A 21,766-nucleotide genomic window follows, 5' to 3' on the forward strand; every position below is an offset into this window, starting at 1 on the left:
TATGTACACCTGCAGTTGACACCAGGGCTGTCGGGGGATAGAGCTCACAGGTTGTTCCTGTTGCAAACTCATCTATCCTTTTTTGGGGACATTCTTTTAAGCATCTCTTTGGTGGCCTACAGTTAAATGTCACCAGGTAGCATTTCTGTGGAGGCTCTGTGAACGTACTTTGGGAAAGAACAGGAAAAATACTATCGAAGTGAGCTCTCCGGAAGCGTGATGTCCATGTGGGAATGTGATCTCTCAGTGCTTAATGACCTACGTCCCTGGCCTCCTGCACCTCCGTTTTCAGCACAGCAGCAGCCAGCCAAGGGACTGCCCAGCTTGGGGGGGAGGAAACTCTGCAGATTTTATAATTTTAGAAATATGAAGTAGGATTTGCAATGTGATCTCAGGGGCTGAGTTACTTCTCGCCAAGACTTTTATCAGATTGTAAAACAAATGGCCTACTTATTCCGGGCATATCAGCAGCTGGTGTCATACCTCACCTCTGCCCTTTCACCAGAGGGCAGGAGCTTCGAGTCTGATATAAGGGAATGCATGACCGACAGTTTGAGGCTGCATTGCCTTTCTGACCTCTGCAAGAGATGGCTATCTAAGCGTTTATCTTTTTTTCTTGAGCCCCGATGGTGTGTCTTACTACACTATTGTGTCTGCATGGGCGCTTTATTGGGGGAGGGGTGTGTCTTCTCAGAGTCCTCTGTCCTTTCTGGATCCTAAAATTATAGTCTGGAAACTGTAAGAACTTTGGTGAGTAAGGAGAAGGCGGGGTCTCCTCCACAGTTAGTTTAGGGGGAGGTGAGATGTAAGGACACAGTGTTGCTGACAGAGAAAATCCTGAAACAGCCTGACCTACTGACCTGGGGGAGTAGCTCACAGCTACTCTGGTGGGCTGAAGGCTCCTTCCCCGGGGCTGTGTTCTCAGCTGGGATGGAGGAAGCTTCCTCCTCTTAGTAAGAAGCACAAAGACCCATCCTGCAAAGCAAACCTTTGCTGCCCTCGGCTGTGCCTATCACTAACATAGAATCTCAAGTAGTCTTTTGATTTTTTTTTTTTTTTTTTTTTTAACAAGAGGGCTAGTTAAGGGCCCTGGGCAAAACCCTTCAACAGAATTCCCCTGAACAGCAAAAATAGCAAATGACAGGTTATGCTTGGGGAATGGACCTTGGGGAAGGCTGGGTTTGTGAAATGAGAGTTGGAAGAAGTTTCCACCACCGTCTAGCACACGGGCTGATTTGCTAAGAACCCACCCTCTCTAGGCTCCCGCACGATTAGCCTTACTCCGGAGAGCAATCTAACTGGTCGTTTGCGATCAGGGCCTCCGAGTTCTGTTTGTGTTTGCTTTTGCTCTTCGCTTTGCTACTCGTCCGGCTGTTGGCCTTCGCATCTGACATCTGTTGGTAATAGAAGCCTTTGTCCTCGGCCGGTCCACCCCAGTCCTCCTGGCTTTCACCCTCGGTGGCGTAGGAGAACCCCTCCTCCACGGAAAAGGGGTCATCCACATCGTAGCGCTGGTATGTGCTTTGGTGCAGGGCCTGTTCTCGGGCGCTGATTTCCAAGGTGCTGTTCCAGATGCCGTACCCGAAATAAATGAGCATACCTGTGGGGGAGGGGGAAAGCATAGTGAGTCGGCAGTTGTTTTAGGGTTCGGGGCCACTGGGGAGATCACATGTGACTAGGGCTGGGGGGATGTCCGTTCTTAGATCTACCGTGTTTTGAAAAGACTTGAATTGATGCCCTTTCCAGTGTCCACATAAAACCCCCCTTATGGCGGTCCTAGCTAATAATCAAAGCTCCAGGGTCACAGGATCAAGCAGATCCCTGGGGTCCACTGGCCAGCCACACTAGCTAAACCGGCGAGACTCTGGTCCTAGGGAAAGACCCTGTCCCACATCTAAGGTGCATGACTCCTGAAGAAGGTTGACCTGAGGCTTCCGCATACACGGGGGTGGGGTGGGGTGGGGGTGAGGGTGGAGTGGAGGGTGGGGGTAGGGGGGTGGCGGGCAGACACAGGCCTCCCACCAACAGGCACAGCCTCCTTGTCCATACTCAGCCACAAAACTGGCAGATCTGAGAGAGAGATGGGGGCACATCTGTAATCCTAGTACTGGGGAGGCTGAGACCTCCAGGCCTGAGTGCTTAGACCCTGTCTCAGAAGAAAAACGAAAACGAACGAACAACAAAGCCAGAGAAGGTTGAGAAGACAGGTACAGCAGCCCATATTCACAGCTTCCGTTCCTAGACAGTCCTCATACTCCTAGCATCTGACCTTTCAGTCACCTTCATCCTCACCTTCCTCCCATCACTACCCCTCCCCCACCCCAGTTATTACTCTCACAGAGCTATAGACCAGGAATCTGCATCTTCCGCCCTGGTTTGTACTTATAGATCAGGGATACAGTCCTATGGGGGTTAGAACAACAATGGCCCCCGTAGGTTCATAGATGTGAATGCGTAGTCACCAGGAAATGTCACTATTTGACAATAGTAGGAGGTGTGGCCTTATTGGAGGAAATGTGTCACTCGGGGTGGGTTTTGAGGTTTCGAAAGCACAAGTCAGGCCCAGTGAGAGACTCTTTGTGCTGCCTTTGGGTCTGGATGTGCGAACGTTCACTGACTCACGGGCTGTAGTGGATGAATTGGCTGGTCAGAGGTTCGGAAAGGGCATAGTCGGAAAATGGGTGGGAAAGGCAACGTGGAGAAGAAGGGTGTGGGTAGAGCTCTGCGAATGGGTGAAGGACATAAAGGCCCTTCCGTCCCAGGTGAATGCTCATCAGAACGTGACTTCAGCTGAGGAGTTCAGTAATCAAGTGGCTAGGGTGACCCGCTCTGTGGACAGTCAGCCTCTTTCCCCAGCCATTCCTGTCATTGCCCAACACGGATTTCCACTCACCAAGGCCGACCTGGCTACAACTGCTGCTGAGTGCCAGATCTGCCAATAGAGGAGACCAACACTGAGCCCCAGATATGGCACCAACCCCTGGGGTGACCAGGCAGCAACCTGGGGCAGGCTGACTACTTTGGACCACCTCATCCATGGAAAGGGCAACACTGGTCTTACTAGAATAGATACTTAGTTCAGGTTATGCATTTTCTTTTCCTGCATGTACTGCTTCTGCCCAAACTACCATAGAGTCCGAACCTTCTCAGAACATTTTCCTATTTCCAGCCTCCATGTAAGGCCCTGGCATCTGTTCCAGCTCTTATCAATAGATGCACAATATTCTGATGTATCTTGGTGTTTCACACTCACCAATGGAATGACCTATTCCTGACCCCTAAGCTGCTTCTTTCTTCAATGTGGACTTCCAGACTGCCTAGTGGTACAAGCCACTGTTAGGACCTGTACAGCATCTGTCATGTGATTATGCGCTGGGTGCTTCTAGTGTGTAGTCTTGGCCAAAAACTGGTCCTTAATGTCCGTTAAATGAATGAACCAGAATTCCTGATGAACACAAGACTGGTGCGCCTTCTGCACTGACTTCATTTTAACCAAAGGAAACTCATTCACACGGCTAATGTTTCTTTTCGATATTTTTGAAAAGCATATTAGCCTCCTTTTCCAATTAGAAGCACCATTGAAATTCAGAGTTTGTAAAGGCAAGGTTTAGGGACCTATTATGAGATTATGGGATTTGGGTTTAAATCCAGTCTCTGTCCTTCTAACAGGCATAACCTTGGACCTATGGTTTACCTTGTCAGCCTTCTAGTCTGGAAACTGCGAGAAGCAGGGCTTGCTTGGTGGGCAGGAATACCTGCTATACAGGCATGAAGACCCAAGTTTGCATCTCAGTGTGTGTGCATGTATACACACACACACACACACACACACACACACACACACACGGTGTGGCCATGCATGTGCCTGTAAGTGTGAAAATGGTGACAGGCACAGGAATGGGAAGATTGCTGGTTTCCTGTCTCATGTAAATAGGGCAGAGGGTGATGGAACAGGACACCAGATGGACTCTGCTGGTCCCTAAATGTTCTTTAAGAGGTTTGAACACTCGAAATGAGTGTTCACTGAATGATACATGAGTGCATATATCACACCCACATTCTGCATACTTAACACACACAGAGAATACACCCAAAAGAAACTCAAACAAAACCAACCCCTGTCCCTGAGAGTCAGCGTGATTAGTGGGCAGCCCGGGGTAAAATGAGTGTGTCCGTGGTGTGGACACTGAGGCCCAGCATTCCTCGCCAGCAGCTTCAGCACCATTGTCTCCACTGACCCTGACCATCCGCTCGGCTGCTTGGCCAGAAGGCGAACCCAGCCAACTTTTCCGCTCTGGCCCTGGAGAACTTGTGCTCTGTCTTGAATCTGAAGCTGTGTCTCTGTAAGCTTGGATTTCCCCCCTCTTGTCTCAAACGATTTTCTCCCCGTCCCTTCCAGCCCCCGAAGTGGTCAGTGAAGTCAACTTTGCAGGAGCCAAAGTAAGCAGAGATTTATGGTCCGCATTGGTAGGAAAGCCTGGAGTTAATCGTTTGCAGATGTAGATATTTGGGCTCAAATAGCAGCCTGATCTTTTCGGGTGGGGGTGGGGTGGAGGAGTCTGTATTGTCTGGGGGGCGGGGTGGAGGTGGTTTTGAAGGACCGTTATTATTCGGTGTGGAACCAGACCCCCTGTAAACGTCCTGTAAAAGGGCAGTGTGTGCATGATTAGAGAAGGCCTGTTTGGAGCACGCCTGGGAACTGAGGACGGCAGTGACCAGGTGCGAGCAGCAGCGCATCTCTCTGGCTTAAGTTGTCATAACTGCTCCTTGCTCCTGGGCATGCAGACAGATACCCAGCCTTGCCCTTACTCCTGCTACACTAATTCTCTCCTCCTCCCCCCTCTCTCCTGCTCCCTCCACCCCCCTTCTTTTTCTCCCTTCTCTGATCCAGTTTATAGGTCTTTCTTTTCCCCCACTGAACTGGACATTTTCCTGTCTCCCTTGCTCACACCTCCCTGCCCCTCCCCGGGTCAGTGGGACTCAGGTACTGGGTGACATTCATTCTGCCTCACTTCCCTCTCTCCCAGAGCAGGCACGTGAGTATCAGGTAGACTCCTGTTGTGGGGTCAAGATGTCATGGCTCCAACGTCACAGATGACCGAGCCAGAGATGCCTCTACAGGCGAACAACATATCCAATGACGTCATTTTACAGGAAAAGCCGAGGCTGGGGGCCATTACGTGCCATGCCTGGCTCTGCAAGGGGTGGAACCAGTCCTCTCTGGGGGAAGGCCTTTTGCACACCCAGTCCTTCACACTTCCCTCCCCAAGCTGACTGAGGAAACACTTACTGTGGTAAATATTCAGTCGAGGTCTATGTATTCTTTGGGAGTGCCAGGCCCAGAAGGAGCGTGTATACTACACACCTGCCACAGATGTGCTAATGGGTCTTTTCATGTCTGCTGTGGCATTCCCTACAGTTTCAAAGGCTTGCTATTCCTTGCCAATACACATTTCGAATTCGCGTGTGTGCTGTGATGGGCAGTGAATTCAGGCAACCTAGGTGGACAGAACTATCTTTTTTTTTTTCTGGCCCCTGAGTCAATTCAGGAAGACTGGTGTGAAGTAGAGAGAGAAGGTGGGAGAAGAGAAAAGGTGGAGAGGACAAAGCACCAGTGGGAACAAGTGCAGAGGGCGAGGGAGGGAGAGAGAGGCGAGATGGACTGCCATCTGTCACATAAACAAGGGCTTTGTGTGCAGGAGTAAACAGCGGCTGAAGGCCTGCTGTGTGGAGCAGGGCTTTGTGCTTCAGCCTCTCTTCTCGGCTGCCTCAGAGAACGATGCATAAGGTGGTTTCTGCAACCTCAGAAATTCTGGGAATCCTGAGTCACCTACACCATCCTTCCCACAGCGCTGGGTGCCCAGGTCCTCTGGTCATAGGCAGTTAAAGGGCATGTCTCTCTAGGAACTCAAAATGCTATATAGATACTGGTGCCTGTGTGTGTGTGTGTGTGTGTGTGAGAGAGAGAGAGAGAGAGAGAGAGAGAGAGAGAGAGGCAGAGACAGAGACAGAGACAGAAACAAAAACAGAAACAGAGAGACAGACAGACAGAGAAAGACAGAGGAAAGAGGGGCATCTGATGGGCAGGGAACTGGGATACAAAAAAATTAAGGCACTAGGGACTGGAGAGATGGTTAAATTGGTAAAGTATTTGAGGCACAAACAGGAAGACCTAATCTGGATCCTTTGAATCCATGTTTGAAGCCAGTGCAGTGGCACACGCCAATAATCCCAGAGCTAGAGAGGTGAAGGCAGGTGAATCCCTGCGGTTTGCTGGGCAGTCTGGTTAGCCAAACTGGTGAACTCTAGGTTCAATGAGGTAGTCTGTATCACACAAACAAACAAACAAACAAACAAACAAATATATAATAAAAGTTAAAGAATAATTAAGGAAAACACTGCAGTCAACCTTTGTTCTATACATGTGTGCCACCTGTGTACACACACAGAGACAGAGACAGACACACACACACACACACACACACACACACACACACCCTTTCAGATATCTCCTTGCCTGGGCTCTGCAGGTTTTGACTTCTCCTACTGCTTCCATTTTCCAGGAGAGATTCTGAAGAACACGGATGAGGTCGACATCCATTTTGCGCTCTTGAACATCATTTTTTGTGTGTGTGTGTGTGTGTGGCATGCATTATATCTATCATCAATTACCCAATGGCAGGTGCGATAGACACTCAGAAGGGAGAAAGTGATGTGTTTAACAGGGTCCTGGGGACTCTGCTGCCAAGCTGGAGATGTCTCAGATAATGGCTGTTGGTGGGGTGTCTGGTGTGGCTAGGACAGACAGTGGTCGGTAGAGGCACTGGAGCCTATTGGCAGTTCAACAATAGGTGCAACATGGAGGCTGGTCCCTAGCAAGGAAATGGCCGTGTGTCCTTTGACAGGATCGGTAGAGAAAAATATTCAAAGGGAAGCTTTGGCTTCTTTTGCAGATGAAATTCCCTGGTGAAGAATGTCCCTGGGAAGCTTCAGGCTAGACTAGATGAAGACTCATGCCTCCCGCAAATGAATGAGCTTTCTTTCAACAATAGATACTTTGTGATGGCAAAACTCTTCACAGATATGTAATTGTATCCGATACCAGCCTAGAGAGGTTAACTGCACAACAAAGGAGCCATCCCAAGATCCCTGGAGCTCACTGCTCTTGCTGGGAGATGCTGGGAGATGGGGGCTGTTCCCGTCCCACCTAGGGCTCTCCGGGGAAGAGACGCTTTGAACTTGCCTTCAAGATGCCAGGGTGCCCGCGCACCAGCTAACTAAACACTTCCCAGTTTATGTGACTCCACCCTCGGCAAGCTAAGCACAGGTCTCCCAGACTTCAAGGGAAAGGAGGCCTGGGTGGGGTTCAGGGGAGGCAACCTACGTCCTACGGAGGCAAAGCTGCAAGGAAACTCACCCCTGAAAAGAGATGGGGTTGGGTGGGGGACAAACAGTAAGAGCACAGCAGGCACAAACTAGGCGCCAACTTCGGGCCTCTGATCTCCAGAGTCCCAAGGCAAGCGCCCTGTCCTCTCTGCCAGTAGCTCTGAGCCTGGGCTGAAAGGAGGTGGGTCACCTGACCCCAGGCTGGGTGGGGCAACCTCTTCCTGGGGTGCGCTTTCCAGCAGGAAGCCCTGCCCACAGCAGATAGCAGAGGCACTTTGTTATGCCCAAAGGGCCTTTTATTTTCTCTGCTCTGGGATCAGGTTTCCCAAACAGACATTTGCCTGGGCAGGACGGGAGACCTGCGGGGCAAGGAGAAGGTGTGCGCCCCACCCACCCAATCCCCACCAACTCCTACCCTTCCTGATTATCATTTTTACACATCACCACGAACCCAGATTGTAATAACAGTGAGGTTTGTTGACTGTGGTGGGGGCAGGAAGAGCAGGCTGGATGGGAGGGGCTCTATCCGGCCGGCCCTCCACGTGATCTAATGTGAAGTCAGTGTCTCATCTGCAAGGTGCAGTTGGGACCCTGTCTTCATTTGAGCCGTGTGATGGCTGATGATTGAGTGAAAAATCCAATATTGTGAATTAGTAATCTCACGGTGCACAGGGACTCAAGAAAAATATGTGCGTGGCCCACTGAAGACCTGTAAAAGAATAGTCGCCTCAGGGTGATTTATCAGGAGCACATGGAAACGGCTTACAAAGGGAGCAGAGTGGAGGCTGCATTGTGGCGCACAGCCCTATCTCACCTGCAGCACTGGAGTCCCCAGCCTTTGTGGAACGCACCCGCTGGCTCCAGGGCCTCCACCTCTTCCACAGTTCTCTCTCTTTTGCTTGAGTCTGCTGGCAGAGTCCCTTGATTCCCCTTGGCCCTTCTTGTGTATGCTTGCCTGGACCCAGAGCACTGCCCTCTCTCTGTAGACAGAGGCTGTAGTCCGCTCCTAAGCATCTGCCATCCCTATCGCCTTCCTGTGAGGCTTACGTGACTTCCGCTTCACTCTCCTGAGCCTGATTGACATTGAAAAGCTGATCGGTTTCTCTTCTTCCACCCGGAAGTATGTCAGTCCGACTGACTTACGGACATACTATCAAGACTTTGGCTATCCCAGCTCCCTTCCTCCCAACTTTCTTCTTCACAATGGCGGCTTCCTATTACTTTCCAATAGTATTTTAAATGGCAGGTCACACAAGGACCAGAGAGGAGGATGTTTACATTTTGTGGACCGAGGACGAGGTTTGTTTGGGAGAATGTTTGCCTACCAAGTACAAAACCCCAGGTGTGATCACTAGTACTGCCCGATGGGATCACTCTGCTCCCTTTGTAAACCCCATGGTGGTGCATCATGCTTGTAATCCTAGAACTAAGGAGGTCAGGAGACGAGGGTCTGGAGTTCAAGGTTATTCTGGTGCCAGGTAGAGAATTTGAAGCTCGTCTTGGATATAAAAGGCATTGTCTCAACAAATGAATAAAAAACAGTAGGGAGAAAAGAATATTTATATCCTGGCATAAAACACATTGTCCAAGTCCCTAGTCCTGTCTTCTAAATGTAAAGACAAAACTTCATCTTCCTCAGAGGGACTGGATAAATTATAAATGAAAGCATGGCTGTTCTCATGGTAAAGGTACCAATGAGCTAGGCTACCTGATAATGAATTCTTTTTTCTGTCTTTTCAGTTTTTTTTAACTTGATACATTATTTATTTACATTTCAAATGATTTCCCCTTTCCTGGATCCTCCCCCCCCAAGGTCCCATAAGCCCTCTTCCCTCCCCCTGCCCCCCAGTCCACCCCTTCCTGCTTCCCTGTCCTGGTATTCCCCTACACTGCTGCACTGAGCCTTTCCAGGACCAGGGGCCTCTCCTTCCTTCTTCTTGGGCTTTATATGATATGTGAATTGTGTCTTGGGTATTCCAAGCTTCTAGGCTAATATCCACTTATCAATGAGTGCATACCATGAGTCTTCTTTTGTGACTGGGTTACCTCACTTAGGATGATATTCTCCAGTTCCATCCATTTGTCTAAGAATTTCATGAATTCATTGTTTTTAATGGCTGAATAGTACTCCATTGTGTCTATATACCACATTTTCTGTATCCATTCCTCCGTTGAGGGACATCTGAATTCTTTCCACCTTCTGGCTATTATAAATAGGGATGCTATGAACTTAGTGGAGCATGTGTCCTTATTACATGCTGGGGAATCCTCTGGGTATACGCCCAGGAGTGGTATAGCAGGGCCCTCTGGAAGTATCATGCCCAGTTTTCTGAGGAACCGCCAGACTGATTTCCAGAGTGGTTGTACCAGCTTGTAACCCCACCAGCAGTGGAGGAGTGTTGCTCTTTGATAATGAATTCTTTATATGAGCCCCGTGGGAGGGGGATAGGCTCAAAAGAGCCCCTGGGGCATCTCACTTCGCCATGTTCCCACCCTAGTACTGCCACAATTCCTGAGATGGTGTCTGATTCCTAGAGATGCTCTACCAGCCCGCATCCACTCAGAGGAAAGACACTGAGCACGGCTTTGGGCTCACTTTGTTGGGATTAATGAACACTTATTGTTTGTATCATTTCTCTCGTTTCATGGCAAGGACATGCCAGGAAATCGTGTTGGGGCTCAGTGAGTTATGCTCTTTTGAAGGTCAGAGCCCAGAAAGCACTGTTACAGAAATCCTCTGATTAAGATTCGCTCAGAGAAGGCAGGATAACGGAGCAGGCCTCAGAACATCCTCCCATTATGACTCAGCTTTTACGCATGGAAATTTTGTCAAGAAGCAGTTGATTTCATAAGAAGCTTCATTTAAAAATAATCCCGACCGTTTTTCCGAGGAAAGTTACAGTGTGCATAAAGCTGAAGAAACAGCCTGGGTCTGGGAGCCTCATGAATGCAGAGGAGGAATATTTATTGTAATTGTGTAAGATCATTAAGTATTTTCATAACCTAATTGGGGTCTATGGGTTGGCTATACTTATTTAGGAAAAATTTTGTTTTTGCAAAACAGATTTTTGTAATTAAATTACCTCCCCTGTTTGATAATATCTTCTTTCCATAACAACAGCTCTCAAATCTGAGTGTGACTTTGAATCACCTAGAAGGCTTGTGAACTCTTAAATTGCCTGCTGGCTAACCCACCATGATGTTTAGCGCTGCTGGCTTGGGATGACATTTAGGGAAGTATTGATTTAGAAGACTATAGATTTTTGAAAACCTGGCTGCACATTAAAAATTTCTTGGCTGAGCTCTAAAATAACGCTCCATGCTTGGCCACGCTCAGGGAGTTTCCTCTGCCTGATAACAAGCAGGGCCGCTGGGGGTAGGGATGGTTCACACTGTGTTCTGCTGCGTGATAGCCAGCCTGCCCAGGCCGGTGGACAGTGAGTCACTTCAGAGCTTTTAAAGAAAAACAGGAGATAAGTATTTCTTATTTCTTTCTCCATCGTTTTCTCACGGATGGATAAACCGAAGCTCCATGAAGCTACCCGAATTTTCTAAATTTATGAAGTCAAGGCTGGAACACGGCTTCCATTTGAACCTGGCACTGTTCACTGCCGAAGGGACCCTTTCGGTACCATGGGAACCAGAGATGCGATATAGAATCCGTTGTACATTTGTGAGTCTCTGTGCAAAAGGTAAATGTGGGTTTCTTGCTCAGAAATTACTCAGAATTCAAAAGAGCAGTAGCAGCAGACCATTAACCCAAACCCAGGACCCTGTACATAAAACCTGACCACTGTTAGGTTTTAGCCCCACCAAGCATTCTGATCAAATATAGTTTGCGCAGAGGTACATGGTGGGGTGGAATGAACCTCAGAAGTAAAGTGTGCCCTGGACTCAAGAACCCACTCTTCCACTAACTTTGGTTATCTGACGGTTTGGAGTGTTAGTTTACTCCTTTGTAAAATCGATCAGGACAGAGGTGATGAAAAGCCATATGTTTAACATAGTGGCCGTGGCAGGGGACTCTAATACAAGAAGCTCACGGTTTGTTTGTGGTGCTAGGGGTCAAATCCAGATGTTTGTTCTTACCAGGCAAGCACTCTACCACCAAATCCTGTCCTGGCCCTGATAAGGAACCCTGAGCCCCCTCCCCGACCAGAGTGCTAGCCTAAGCTCTGTGGACTTTCTGTGCCCTGAAGCAGAAGCTACTGTTTCTTTATCCGTACAATGGAGATTGCCAGGAGATTTTAAACAGTGAGGCAAGTCCCTTACAATAACTTGTAAATAACGCTGCATTTTTAATTACTCCTGTGAGACAAAGGGTTTGTGTATACGAATCAATGATCTTTTCTTTACTGCTTCATTTTAAATAAATGAAAAAAAATCTATAGCAGTGTTCTCAATCTTCCTAATGCTGCTACTCTTAATAGGGTTCCTCATGTTGTGGAGAACCCCAACCATGCCATGGTTAGGGATTGTGATGTAAATATCTGATATTTGATATATGACATCAAAGGGTCATGACTCACAGACTGAGAACCACTGACCTCTAGTGTCTTTCTAAGTATGAGCATTTGTGAAATCACAGGCTTCCCACAGAGGAAGTTTTTGTTTTTGTTTTTTTGTGAAAGAGTAGAATTATTAAATGTTCTAGAAAGCTCATGTAAATAGTCTCTAAACCCAGTATGCCGCGGTATGACTCGTGGGATGGGCACTTGGCTGTGGGCAGCCCTGTTCTGGATGCAGAAGTTCTTCTAGGTTTGTCTGTTCAAAACCCTGTGAACATGGATTGATACCTGCTTTCATTCACTTGACAGTCACATAACTAAAATCTTTCTACCCACTTCAGTCACTTCCGCCTAGAGCAGCCCTCCCACTGGCTAGTTACAGTACAGACGTGTGGGAAAAGAGATGAGAGTGTGTTAATACAGCATACAAACGGAGAAAATGTCAATGAGCCAGTGGGGAGTCCTCTAGAGAAATCCCACTAAAGCTTAACAGAGAATTAAGCTAGAGACGGAGAGCTTGGGGCAAAATGCTCTGTGAAGACATGGTGTGGCCTGGAGAACTGGACTGTTTGTTTTCGTTGTTGTTTTTCCTACTTCTATCTCATTAAATCTTCCCTTCAGGCCCCACCCACATCTTCCCTTCAGGCCCCACCCACATCTTCCCTTCAGGCCCCACCCACATCTTCCCTTCAGGCCACACCCACATCTTCCCTTCAGGCCCCACTCACATCTTCCCTTCAGGCCCCACCCACATCGTCTTTTCATGGTCTTTTGGACTGTTTGTTTTCGTTGTTGTTTTTCCTACTTCTATCTCATTAAATCTTCCCTTCAGGCCACACCCACATCTTCCCTTCAAGCCCCACCCACATCTTCCCTTCAGGCCCCACTCACATCTTCCCTTCAAGCCCCAACCACATCTTCCCTTCAGGCCCCACCCACATCGTCTTTTCAGGCCCCACCCACATCTTCCCTTCAGGCTCCACCCACATCGTCTTTTCAGGCACCACCCACATCTTCCCTTCAAGCCCCACCCACATCGTCTTTTCAGGCCCCACCCACATCTTCCCTTCAAGCCCCACCCACGTCTTTCCTTCAGGCCCCACCCACATCCTATTTTTTCCAAGTGCTTTCTGGGAATTCTCACTTTTCTCTCCTTTGAGAAGTACTTCGCTATCATTTAAGAAGTATTTCTTGAGCACATCCCACAGTGCTTTGCTCTAGGCTCACACTAGCCCCAAGCAGTGGACAGGCTGCTAATCAGTGTGAATGCCTGACACTCTAACCTGACCGATCACTCCATTGCTGTTTCTCTTGCTTTAGTAGGCAGGGACACTTAGTGTATAACTCTCTTGTTGTGCAAAGCGCCTTCTCTAAGCATTTGGGGACCCTCAGGACTACCAAGGACAAGAGCAGTGAAAAATGAACTTTAAAATTTACTCAGATGTCCTCTCAAGTTGTCATTGACCCATGCCCAACCACCTCACCAAAGGTCAGACTGAATCAAGATGTGACAAAATTGTCATATAAATGGACAACAAAGTCAAAATTAGATTTCTTGGGAAAGTATGGGCTCCTGAAATCAGCGAAAGTGAGTTTTGGGACTAGCATGCGATCGCAACCAGAAGATGGCAGAGGCTCTCGAGTCAGGCCGCTCATTAATGACCGACAGAGGTCGGCAAGCATGGAAGCATGCCAGACACCCTCCGCTGGCATTTGGCAGGGCGACACAGGGACCTTGGGGGGCTATTTACAAAAGCCAGCGTGAACTGACAGGGGTGAAAGGGTGCCACGGTAAAAGCTGTGTCGGAAAAACAATGCCCCAATCCATACTCCGCTCACACTTTGTTTACTTAAAAAGTTAGACTGTGGTTGACTGTTCAATTTAATCTAGTCAAATTAAGATCAGTGAACTCTTTTATAGTTTGCCAGAATTTTTAGTTTCTAAGACAGAAACCCAGCCAACCATCCCCCACATCCTATTATAGCTCCCTTTAGTAATGTTATGTCTTTTAAAAAAAATGGGTATTCATTTTTGAGAACACCTTTTCTGACACTAATTATTCTCACCCAAGAACTTTCAGTAATTGGATATCTAATGAGTGATGGATTGATAGGTAGGCATCGTTCTTCCAAGAGCATATCAGGCAGAACAGGGGTAACCGGCTTTATTGACCAATGAAGAACACGTGGGTCCACGGAGCCAGCCCGATGGAGGAGGCATCTTCTCCAGTTAGGACATAATGTTGGGATAAGCCTGTTCAAGACCTTCAAAGGGGAACGCCCCAGGAGCCAGAGGACATCGCTTACCCACAAAGCACCAGACCGCAAACCGGATCCACGTGATGGTGGAGAGCTTTAGCATGAGATAGATGTTCACCAACATGGCGAAGGCGGGCACAAAGGGGAGGCAGGGGGCCATGTACGGCAGCTTCTTGGGGTTCTCCGGCTGCTGCAGGATTACAAACACCAGCACGCCGATCAGGAGCAGCATCAGAACAACCAGAAGGATGGCCCACCAGCTCTGGCCTGAGATGTACTCGGAGCCAAAGATGATGAGGGAGCAGAAGATGAACATGAGGATGAAGAGCAGGAGGACGCAGACGGTCACCGTGTGCCCGGTCGCTGCCGTGGGCCGGTCCATTTTGCCTGGAAGGCCCAGCCGGATTCTCATCGTGTAGTAACGGGGTCCGATCAGCTTCTTGAGCTTGATGAGATAGATGTTTTCTGACTCATCGGCTTCTATGCCCGTGGTCATGTCCACAGTGCCGTAGTTGGGGTGGTTGACGTTGTAGGCGGACTTATCCGATTTCCCTATGAGCATCTCATTGTCTCCCAGGGACGGCAGGTTTTTGGCCCCACAGGTGTTGGTGGCGGGGCTGGAAAACTCCTCCCCTTCACTCACAGGAGAACAAGTTTCCTTCTCACAATCAGCCAGGATGCCTTCCTTTTTCTTGGTGTGCTCCTCAGATAGGAACTTGACAAAACCGTCGATGTCGCTCTCGGGTTGGTACCGAAGAAGCAAGACACAGACAGAGACCAGGGTGTAGGCGAGGAGCGTGCCAATGGACATCATCTCTATCAGGTCCCTCAGGCTCACCAGGAGAGACAGGAGAGCCGCCAGGAATCCTGACACGATGCAGGCTACCACGGGTGTCTCTGTGTAGGAGCTCACGTGAGCCAGGAACCTGGAGGGAAGGTGCAGACACAGGGTTAAGGGACATAGTGCCCATGGTGACCGATTCTAATGTACCAATATGTCGGAACTGCAATCTCAACAGCTTGTTCCTCCTGGCCCCGCCCTTCAGATTAATTTCTGTTTTACTTCTGTCTGCTACACCATTCCCAAAATTTGGATCATAGGATACCATTAAAGAATTCACTTTATAGGATTAGGTACATCCACTCCCACTGGGGCCAGAGATGGTAGTCCTTCGCTACATATGTGCAGGGGAGGAGGGGTAGGGGGTCTAGGGGAGTGGGGGGGACAGCTATGACCCCATAACTACAACCAGCCTGTGTATGATCTTTGGTTGGGATGTAAATAAATAAAATAATTAATTAATTTAAAGAAAGAATTCAGTTTAATTTCTTTTTTTTCAGTTTAATATCTTGATTTGAAGTAATTTTTTTTTTTTTAAGCGAGAGGTCTTATTCATTATGTGACAGGGAGGGCTGATGGAATCCAGGAGACATGTCAGAAATCTACAGGGAAACCCTCTGAAGCTGGGACGATCTTCCATCGGAAGCATTCCTGGTGCTTGTCGGGAACGAGTATTCTCCCAAGCCCTAGGCGTCAGAGTCTTTGACAGTGGTGTTTAGGCAACTGCACTTTCGAGACACACCTGAGTTTCCAAACCTGAGAGACATGGCCTTGCAAACATAGGTACAGGGGTGGAGGTGGTAGAGTAGCCAATTAAGAAACTCATAGACACAGGTTCAAGTCCAGCTGACGATCGGAAGGTCAGCCAGGGTCCTCCTGCAGCAGGCCCCGTGAGCCCTCCTGCCCCTCCTCTCTTCTCCCGGCCCCGCCCCTCCACCCCATCCGCCATTTCTCTTATGAATCTCACAGCACTGGATGCTGCTGGCCTACAGCATCTTCCTTCTTAGACTTTTTGTTTGTTTGTTTTTTTTCATGGCAGGAAAACCTTACGGCTGTGTGAACTTGTCTCACCGTCACTACTATCATGATCTACCCAGCACCCCAAACGCAGCTGCCTTAAGCTGGTGCAGACTAGGGTGAGAGAGGAAACGGAAGTGACGCTAGTGGCAGGAACACAGCCTGGAGCCTGCTCTCTGACCCCGTTGGAGCGCCTTGGCCTTCTCCTGTGGTAAACACTGGGAGTCAAGAGCAGGGGGCGTCCTGTTCTGTCAGTGGAAAATAGAGCAATTCATGGCTGCCAACTTCAAAAATGCTGCTACTGTGAAAAAGTCTGAGGATCAGTGCTGGAGGAATGGCTCGGTGGTTAAGAGCAAGGGCTATTCTAGAGGGCCTGGGTTCAAATCCCAGCACCCAAAGGGCAGCTCACAGCCATCTTTAACTCCAGTTCCAGGGAATCTGACATCTTCTTCTGGCCTTCAGAAGCACCAGATCCATGTGTGGTGCATTGAGACATCTTGTCCAAACACTCACACAATTAAGGGTTTGAGTTGCAGAGCCAGAGAGTTCTTGTTTAGGATCCTGGCCCCGTGCTCATCAGCTGCAAGATTTGGGCTTCTCATCCTTTTTAATTTCTGGCAGGTTCGTCTGCAAAGCAGAGCGACTTCGGGAAGCAGATGGGCTGCAGCCAACAGCACCCAACTACCCCAGTGCTGACGACGGTTCCTGGATGACAGTTACCTCTACAACTACCGTCTTCTCGTTATCTCCTCTACCACGGTGGAGTGTTTCTCAGCTTCAGGGAAGGTTTGCAGAGAGAAGCCAGGTCTCTATATGAGGCAGGCCTAAGACTCTGGGATGGGCTCGTTCTGAAAGTGTCCTTATGTTTCATGTAGCATTTTGGGGCTATTGCCCACCCCAGGGAAATGTCCCCACAAGAGGAGGGAGAAGGGCCCACATCTGTCGTTTCTGGACTGAGGGACCCAGAGTCAAATGAACTGTTTCCATATGAGCTTTTTAAGTCCAGACTTCGGCAAGAGTCGAGTCTTTAGGAAAGGCAGTCACCAAGATGGCTCTCACTGGGTAACGGTCCTCTTAGATAGGAATAGCAGCGTAGAATACATTTCCTGAGGAAACCTTACCTGAAAAGCAGCCCATCACCAGCCATGGCGTAAATGACCCTGGGCATGGGAAAGAGGGAGCCCAGCAAGCTGACGGTCAGTCCTGCCACCGACCCGATGGCCACCACAAACTTTGCAGCATAGAAGCCGTGGGCCACAAACATCTCCATGAGCGGGGACTCCGTGTCAATGGCGTAATACGGCACCATCAGGGTTAAGATCATGCTCACCTGTGGGAACAGAAGAGACAGGCTGGAGCAGATGAAACTATCCACACGGACAGGGGTCCTGGCCTGGAGGCAGGCTTGGCTTTCGTGGTAGTCTGCATCTGCCATTAACTGGCCATGTGGCTTTATTTCAAACCATGTGGTCTCCATGTTTTCTCCCTTGTTTGTCTGTCTATCTATCTATCTATCTATCTATCTATCTATCTATCTATCTATCTATCTATCACCATCTGTCAGTCTATCTGTCTGTCTATCATCTATCTGTCTGTCTATCTATCATCTGTTTTTGGATGTGTGTGTGTGTGTTTGTGTGTGTGCACGCACACACGTGTTTGAATGCTGTGGTGCCTGAGTGGAGGCTGGAGGACATCTTAGAGTAGCTCAATTCTCTTCTTTCATGTGGATTGTGGAGACTTGTCTCGGTTTGTCTGCTTGTCAGCCGGCACCTTTATCTACTGGGCCATCTCGCCAGCCCAAGGACAAGACTTTTCCTTGTTTTATTCCCTCGGGATCCTCCTGGTCCCTATCTGTGTCCCCCCCCCCCCCCCCCCCCGAGAGCTCAGAACCCTGAAAGTGTTTGGGGCTTCCACAGACAATGAGTTGACAGGGCCACATTAAGGACTGATGTTTTCGTTTCTTCTGTCTGGCTTAGGGTCATGCAGGCCAACAAAGAGTTGTGGCATCAGGAGGGAATCCAATCGTACTCTATCTGTGAAGCCACCGTGTCTCTACTTAATCAGGACACACTTGTTTGGACTCGTGCAGGGGTCCTGTTTTCTGTTCTGTGTCATAGATCTGTTATAATAAAATTGGTTTCTTTAGCATTGGCCTTAAACAATGGATCCAGTGGTCACATATGTCTCTCCACGGGATATAAAAACAACTCTGACACCAAGAAAGGGAATTGAAAGCCTGAAATGGGGAGGGTAGGTCACACGCAGACCACTTCTTTGCCTGTTTGTCAGGACACCTAGGGAAACCATGGGCCACCAGGGAAGACAGCAGACTATGCCACAACAGCCCAGCGGACAGCACAGTAACTGTTTACTGACCAGGACAAGGCCAACTGGTTCCTAAGGTGTGGCTGAGGCCTGTGTAGTCTGAAAGGCAGTGGTCTCCAGGGCTGGGCCACTTGTCACATTGCCTTTGAAGATGCAGTAGGGTAGTTGGAAGAGTGTGGTTGATCCTCACGGCAGCTCCTAGAGTCTCTGGCCACACAGATCAGTGTGGGCTAAGCCGCCAGCTTCGTAGATGCAAAAAGAGTACCCCGTAATCTCCAAAATGCTATTTAACGAAGGGACCACAAGGGTAGGAGTTGGGGTGTGTGTGTGTGTGTGTGTGTGTGTGTGTGTGCATGCTGCCAAGGTCTATTTCCTTGGGAAGAAGGGAAGAGGGAGGGGTGGGGTGGTAAAAATGTGGAGGGAGAAGGCAGGGCAGAGGAGATCTACAACAGCTCCTGCCCTGACAGCTCCCCCACTGTGCAGGGACAAGCAGGGTCTGAATAATACGAAGCCACTTGACTGTGTGTGCCTAGAGGGCATAACAATTGGCCCATTCAAAGAATGTCTGGGTGGGCAACTGAATTGCTATCAATAGACGATCCTGTATGCATCTTGTCTCATCATCTGGTCTGTATTCCTTAGGTGATGGCTTAAAGAGTATATATATATATATATATATATATATTTTTTTTTTTTTTTTTGCAGGGGTGGGTAATGAGGGATGACAGGTTTAATATGCTGTACCCACAGCCTGACTTCTTCTGATTGTAATGATTTTTAGCTCATTGACATATATGCTTCTTCAGATTAGTATACTAGAATCTTTGGGGTGATGTCCAGAAAACTATACTTTGAAGCCAACCTATGGATGCTGCAATTTCCCCGTTGTGGTGGCTCAAATAAGTAGACCTCAGGACCTGGGAGTGTTTGTATCCTGATGGCTGCTCAGATGATTATAGAAACTAAGATGTTGGATGAGGCTGACAGTTTCCCTGATAGAAATTCTGCCCTGGGGACTGAGAAGCGAAACATTAGAAGTATGTGTGGTAGCGTACTTGTGGGTCCTGAGGAGACCAGGCTAGAGGCTTCATTCTGAGGGAAACCCCAAGGGTGAGTTTGAGCTGGTGTCAGAAGCCTGAGCTGACGAGAACTGCACTTCTCTCCAGATTTCAGGACAAGAGTGTTCCCCAAGGACAGTGTGTTCTCTGGCCCGTCTGTGGGAGCCTTGCCTCTTCACTGCCGGGAAGCTCCCAGAGGACAGAAGAGCATTGAGGCCTGTGCACAGAGGCCACAATGCTTCTTCTTGCACACCACCCGTTACTGCCAGCCTATGACCTGCGTGGCTTGGACCATAGCCTAACCCTTGCACACTGTCCCTAGGCGAAGGGAAGGGTGACGATGGAGACTTGAGAGGCACAGGCTGAGGTGAGGGCGTGGGGCTTTTCTTCCCCTCCATTTTGAGGTGCTGAAGGTTTTTGTGTGTGTGTGTGTGTGTTTTTCTTGTTGACAATAGGTAGAACTACAGGGGGATAAAAGGAAAAACCAAGCAAGCACCAACCAACACGGAGTGAGACGCCTACGTACTGAGACAGGAGGTGTCAAAACCCTACAGTCACATTTGTTACTGTTGTGTGAGTGTGTGTGCCTGTGTGTGCAGATGTGTGTATTGCATTGTGTTGAGGCTGGAAGACAACCCTGTGTATTCCTCAGGTGCTTTTGCTTTTCCTGTGCTTTCTCAGGACTGACCTCACATTCTTGTGCTTGCACAGTGCTCTCCTTAGCCCTAGAGTCCCGCTTTACAATAGGGCGTAAAGGGCTATTATAGAAGGTCCTACCCGCAGTTGGTACTTACAGACACATACGCCGTCAGGCAGATGACCAGGGATGCAGTGATGGCGTAAGGGATGGATGTGTTGGGGTTCTTGGCTTCCTCGCCAGTGGTGGCAATGATGTCAAAGCCGATGAAGGCATAGAAGCACGTGGCTGCTCCTTGCAGCACCTGCAAAGATGATGCCATCTGTTATGCTCAGATGAGGGTGGAATCACCTTCAGTGTGGCGCCCATAGCTGCCCAGTGCTCTGCAGACACTCCTGAATAGCACAGGGCATGTTGGAAGAGGCAGTGTTGAGCGCCCATGCTCTGTTCTGCTCTATCTATCTTGCTGTATGACTCTGGGCAGTTTGCTCATGTGTTATATCCATATGAGAGTTTTATGGCCAAATAAAAGTTGGATTAGTCAATGAATTCATTTTTTTTTTTTTTGAAAAACATCAGTATGTTTTTTGGGGGGGTCACTGAACACAAGGCCTCATGCATGCTAGTGAGGTTCTCGACCACTGAGCTGCCTCCCGCCCTTGGGATGCCCACGTATTTTGTACTTTTTGCTTTATTTTTACCTAGAAATACTTGATCACAATGTAAATCCTTGAAAGGGATTTTTGGAACTGTGCAAAGGTACTTCTGACCACCATAGATAGATACATTGGGTGTGAGCTGCTGGCCTTCTGTGGGTGGGATGTGTAGACTTCTGCACAAAGTATTATTAAGCCCCAATTCAGAGAGATATCATCTCTGTGGTAACTTCTAGATTGTAAGTCTTAGATTTCTAGTGCCTTTGAGAGGAGACTGTTTGGCTTTCTGTTCCTTTTGGGGGTTGAATGACCTAGTTGGGTAGGTGGCTGGGTAAAGGTGGGTGGATGCCAATTACCCAGCAACTTTTGCTGATGTCTGTCTGCAGGATTGAGGTGATCTCCAAGAGTGACTGGACCTTCAGGTACAACGTCACTGACATCCTTCCGTGGGGTTCATCGGGGCCATGTGACTCTCCTTTAGGTGCTCTTTTCTGACTCTATTTTCTCCCTCTCAACTGAAAGTGAAAATGTGCCTCTTCAGATGGCCGAGATGCCGTGGTAAGGGAGGGCAAACTGGTACGTTCTGGATGAAGACACCAACTCTGATCTCTGACAGGGCCCAGGAGGATAGAGCATGCATAGAGATCACTGCTTCCCTCCCTTCCCGCTGTGGCTTGCAAAGGACTGAAGTGTTCATTGCTAACCTTCCCCGCTGACTTCTTCATAAGCACAGACCAAAACACTAGACACCAGAGCTAGTAGACTGTGTGACAGAATCGACAATCTTCTCAAGCTGCCCAGAGTAACCTTTGCCCATCTGTAAAATGGGGCCATTTCATACGGAGGATCCCAACTGGGTTTGTCAGGTTCCAGACTCTTAACCTAGGATTTCTGACTGGGGGGTTGGTAATATTGTGGGGAATTTATGAAGTTTTTCTGGAAAAGACTCACATTTTTATTTTCACTAGCCTTTAATTAAATTCTGGGATTTCTTTTGATTATCAATGCACTATAATTTTGGGCACCAATAGAACCAGACATTTTCACATCATAAGAGTTTTGTAGAGATAGGGAAA

At 48.6% G+C, this 21,766-nt stretch overlaps 1 protein-coding gene across 1 annotated transcript in view; it reads right to left on the minus strand.

Moving 5' to 3' along the window:
* Window positions 1-1,277: 1,277 nt before the first annotated feature.
* Window positions 1,278-21,766, minus strand: part of Slc7a14 (solute carrier family 7 member 14) — a 46,759-nt gene continuing 26,270 nt past the window's right edge. Inside the window, exons 4-7 of the mRNA XM_052178782.1 lie at window positions 20,192-20,338; window positions 17,133-17,341; window positions 14,202-15,079; window positions 1,278-1,600 (exon numbers count right to left, since the gene is read on the minus strand). Of these exons, the coding sequence (XP_052034742.1) occupies window positions 1,278-1,600; window positions 14,202-15,079; window positions 17,133-17,341; window positions 20,192-20,338 (1,557 nt within the window). The remainder of the gene's footprint in view (window positions 1,601-14,201; window positions 15,080-17,132; window positions 17,342-20,191; window positions 20,339-21,766) is intronic.

The sequence above is a fragment of the Apodemus sylvaticus genome, chromosome 4 (genome assembly GCF_947179515.1).
Source record: "Apodemus sylvaticus chromosome 4, mApoSyl1.1, whole genome shotgun sequence".
Taxonomy (NCBI): Eukaryota; Metazoa; Chordata; class Mammalia; order Rodentia; family Muridae; genus Apodemus; species Apodemus sylvaticus.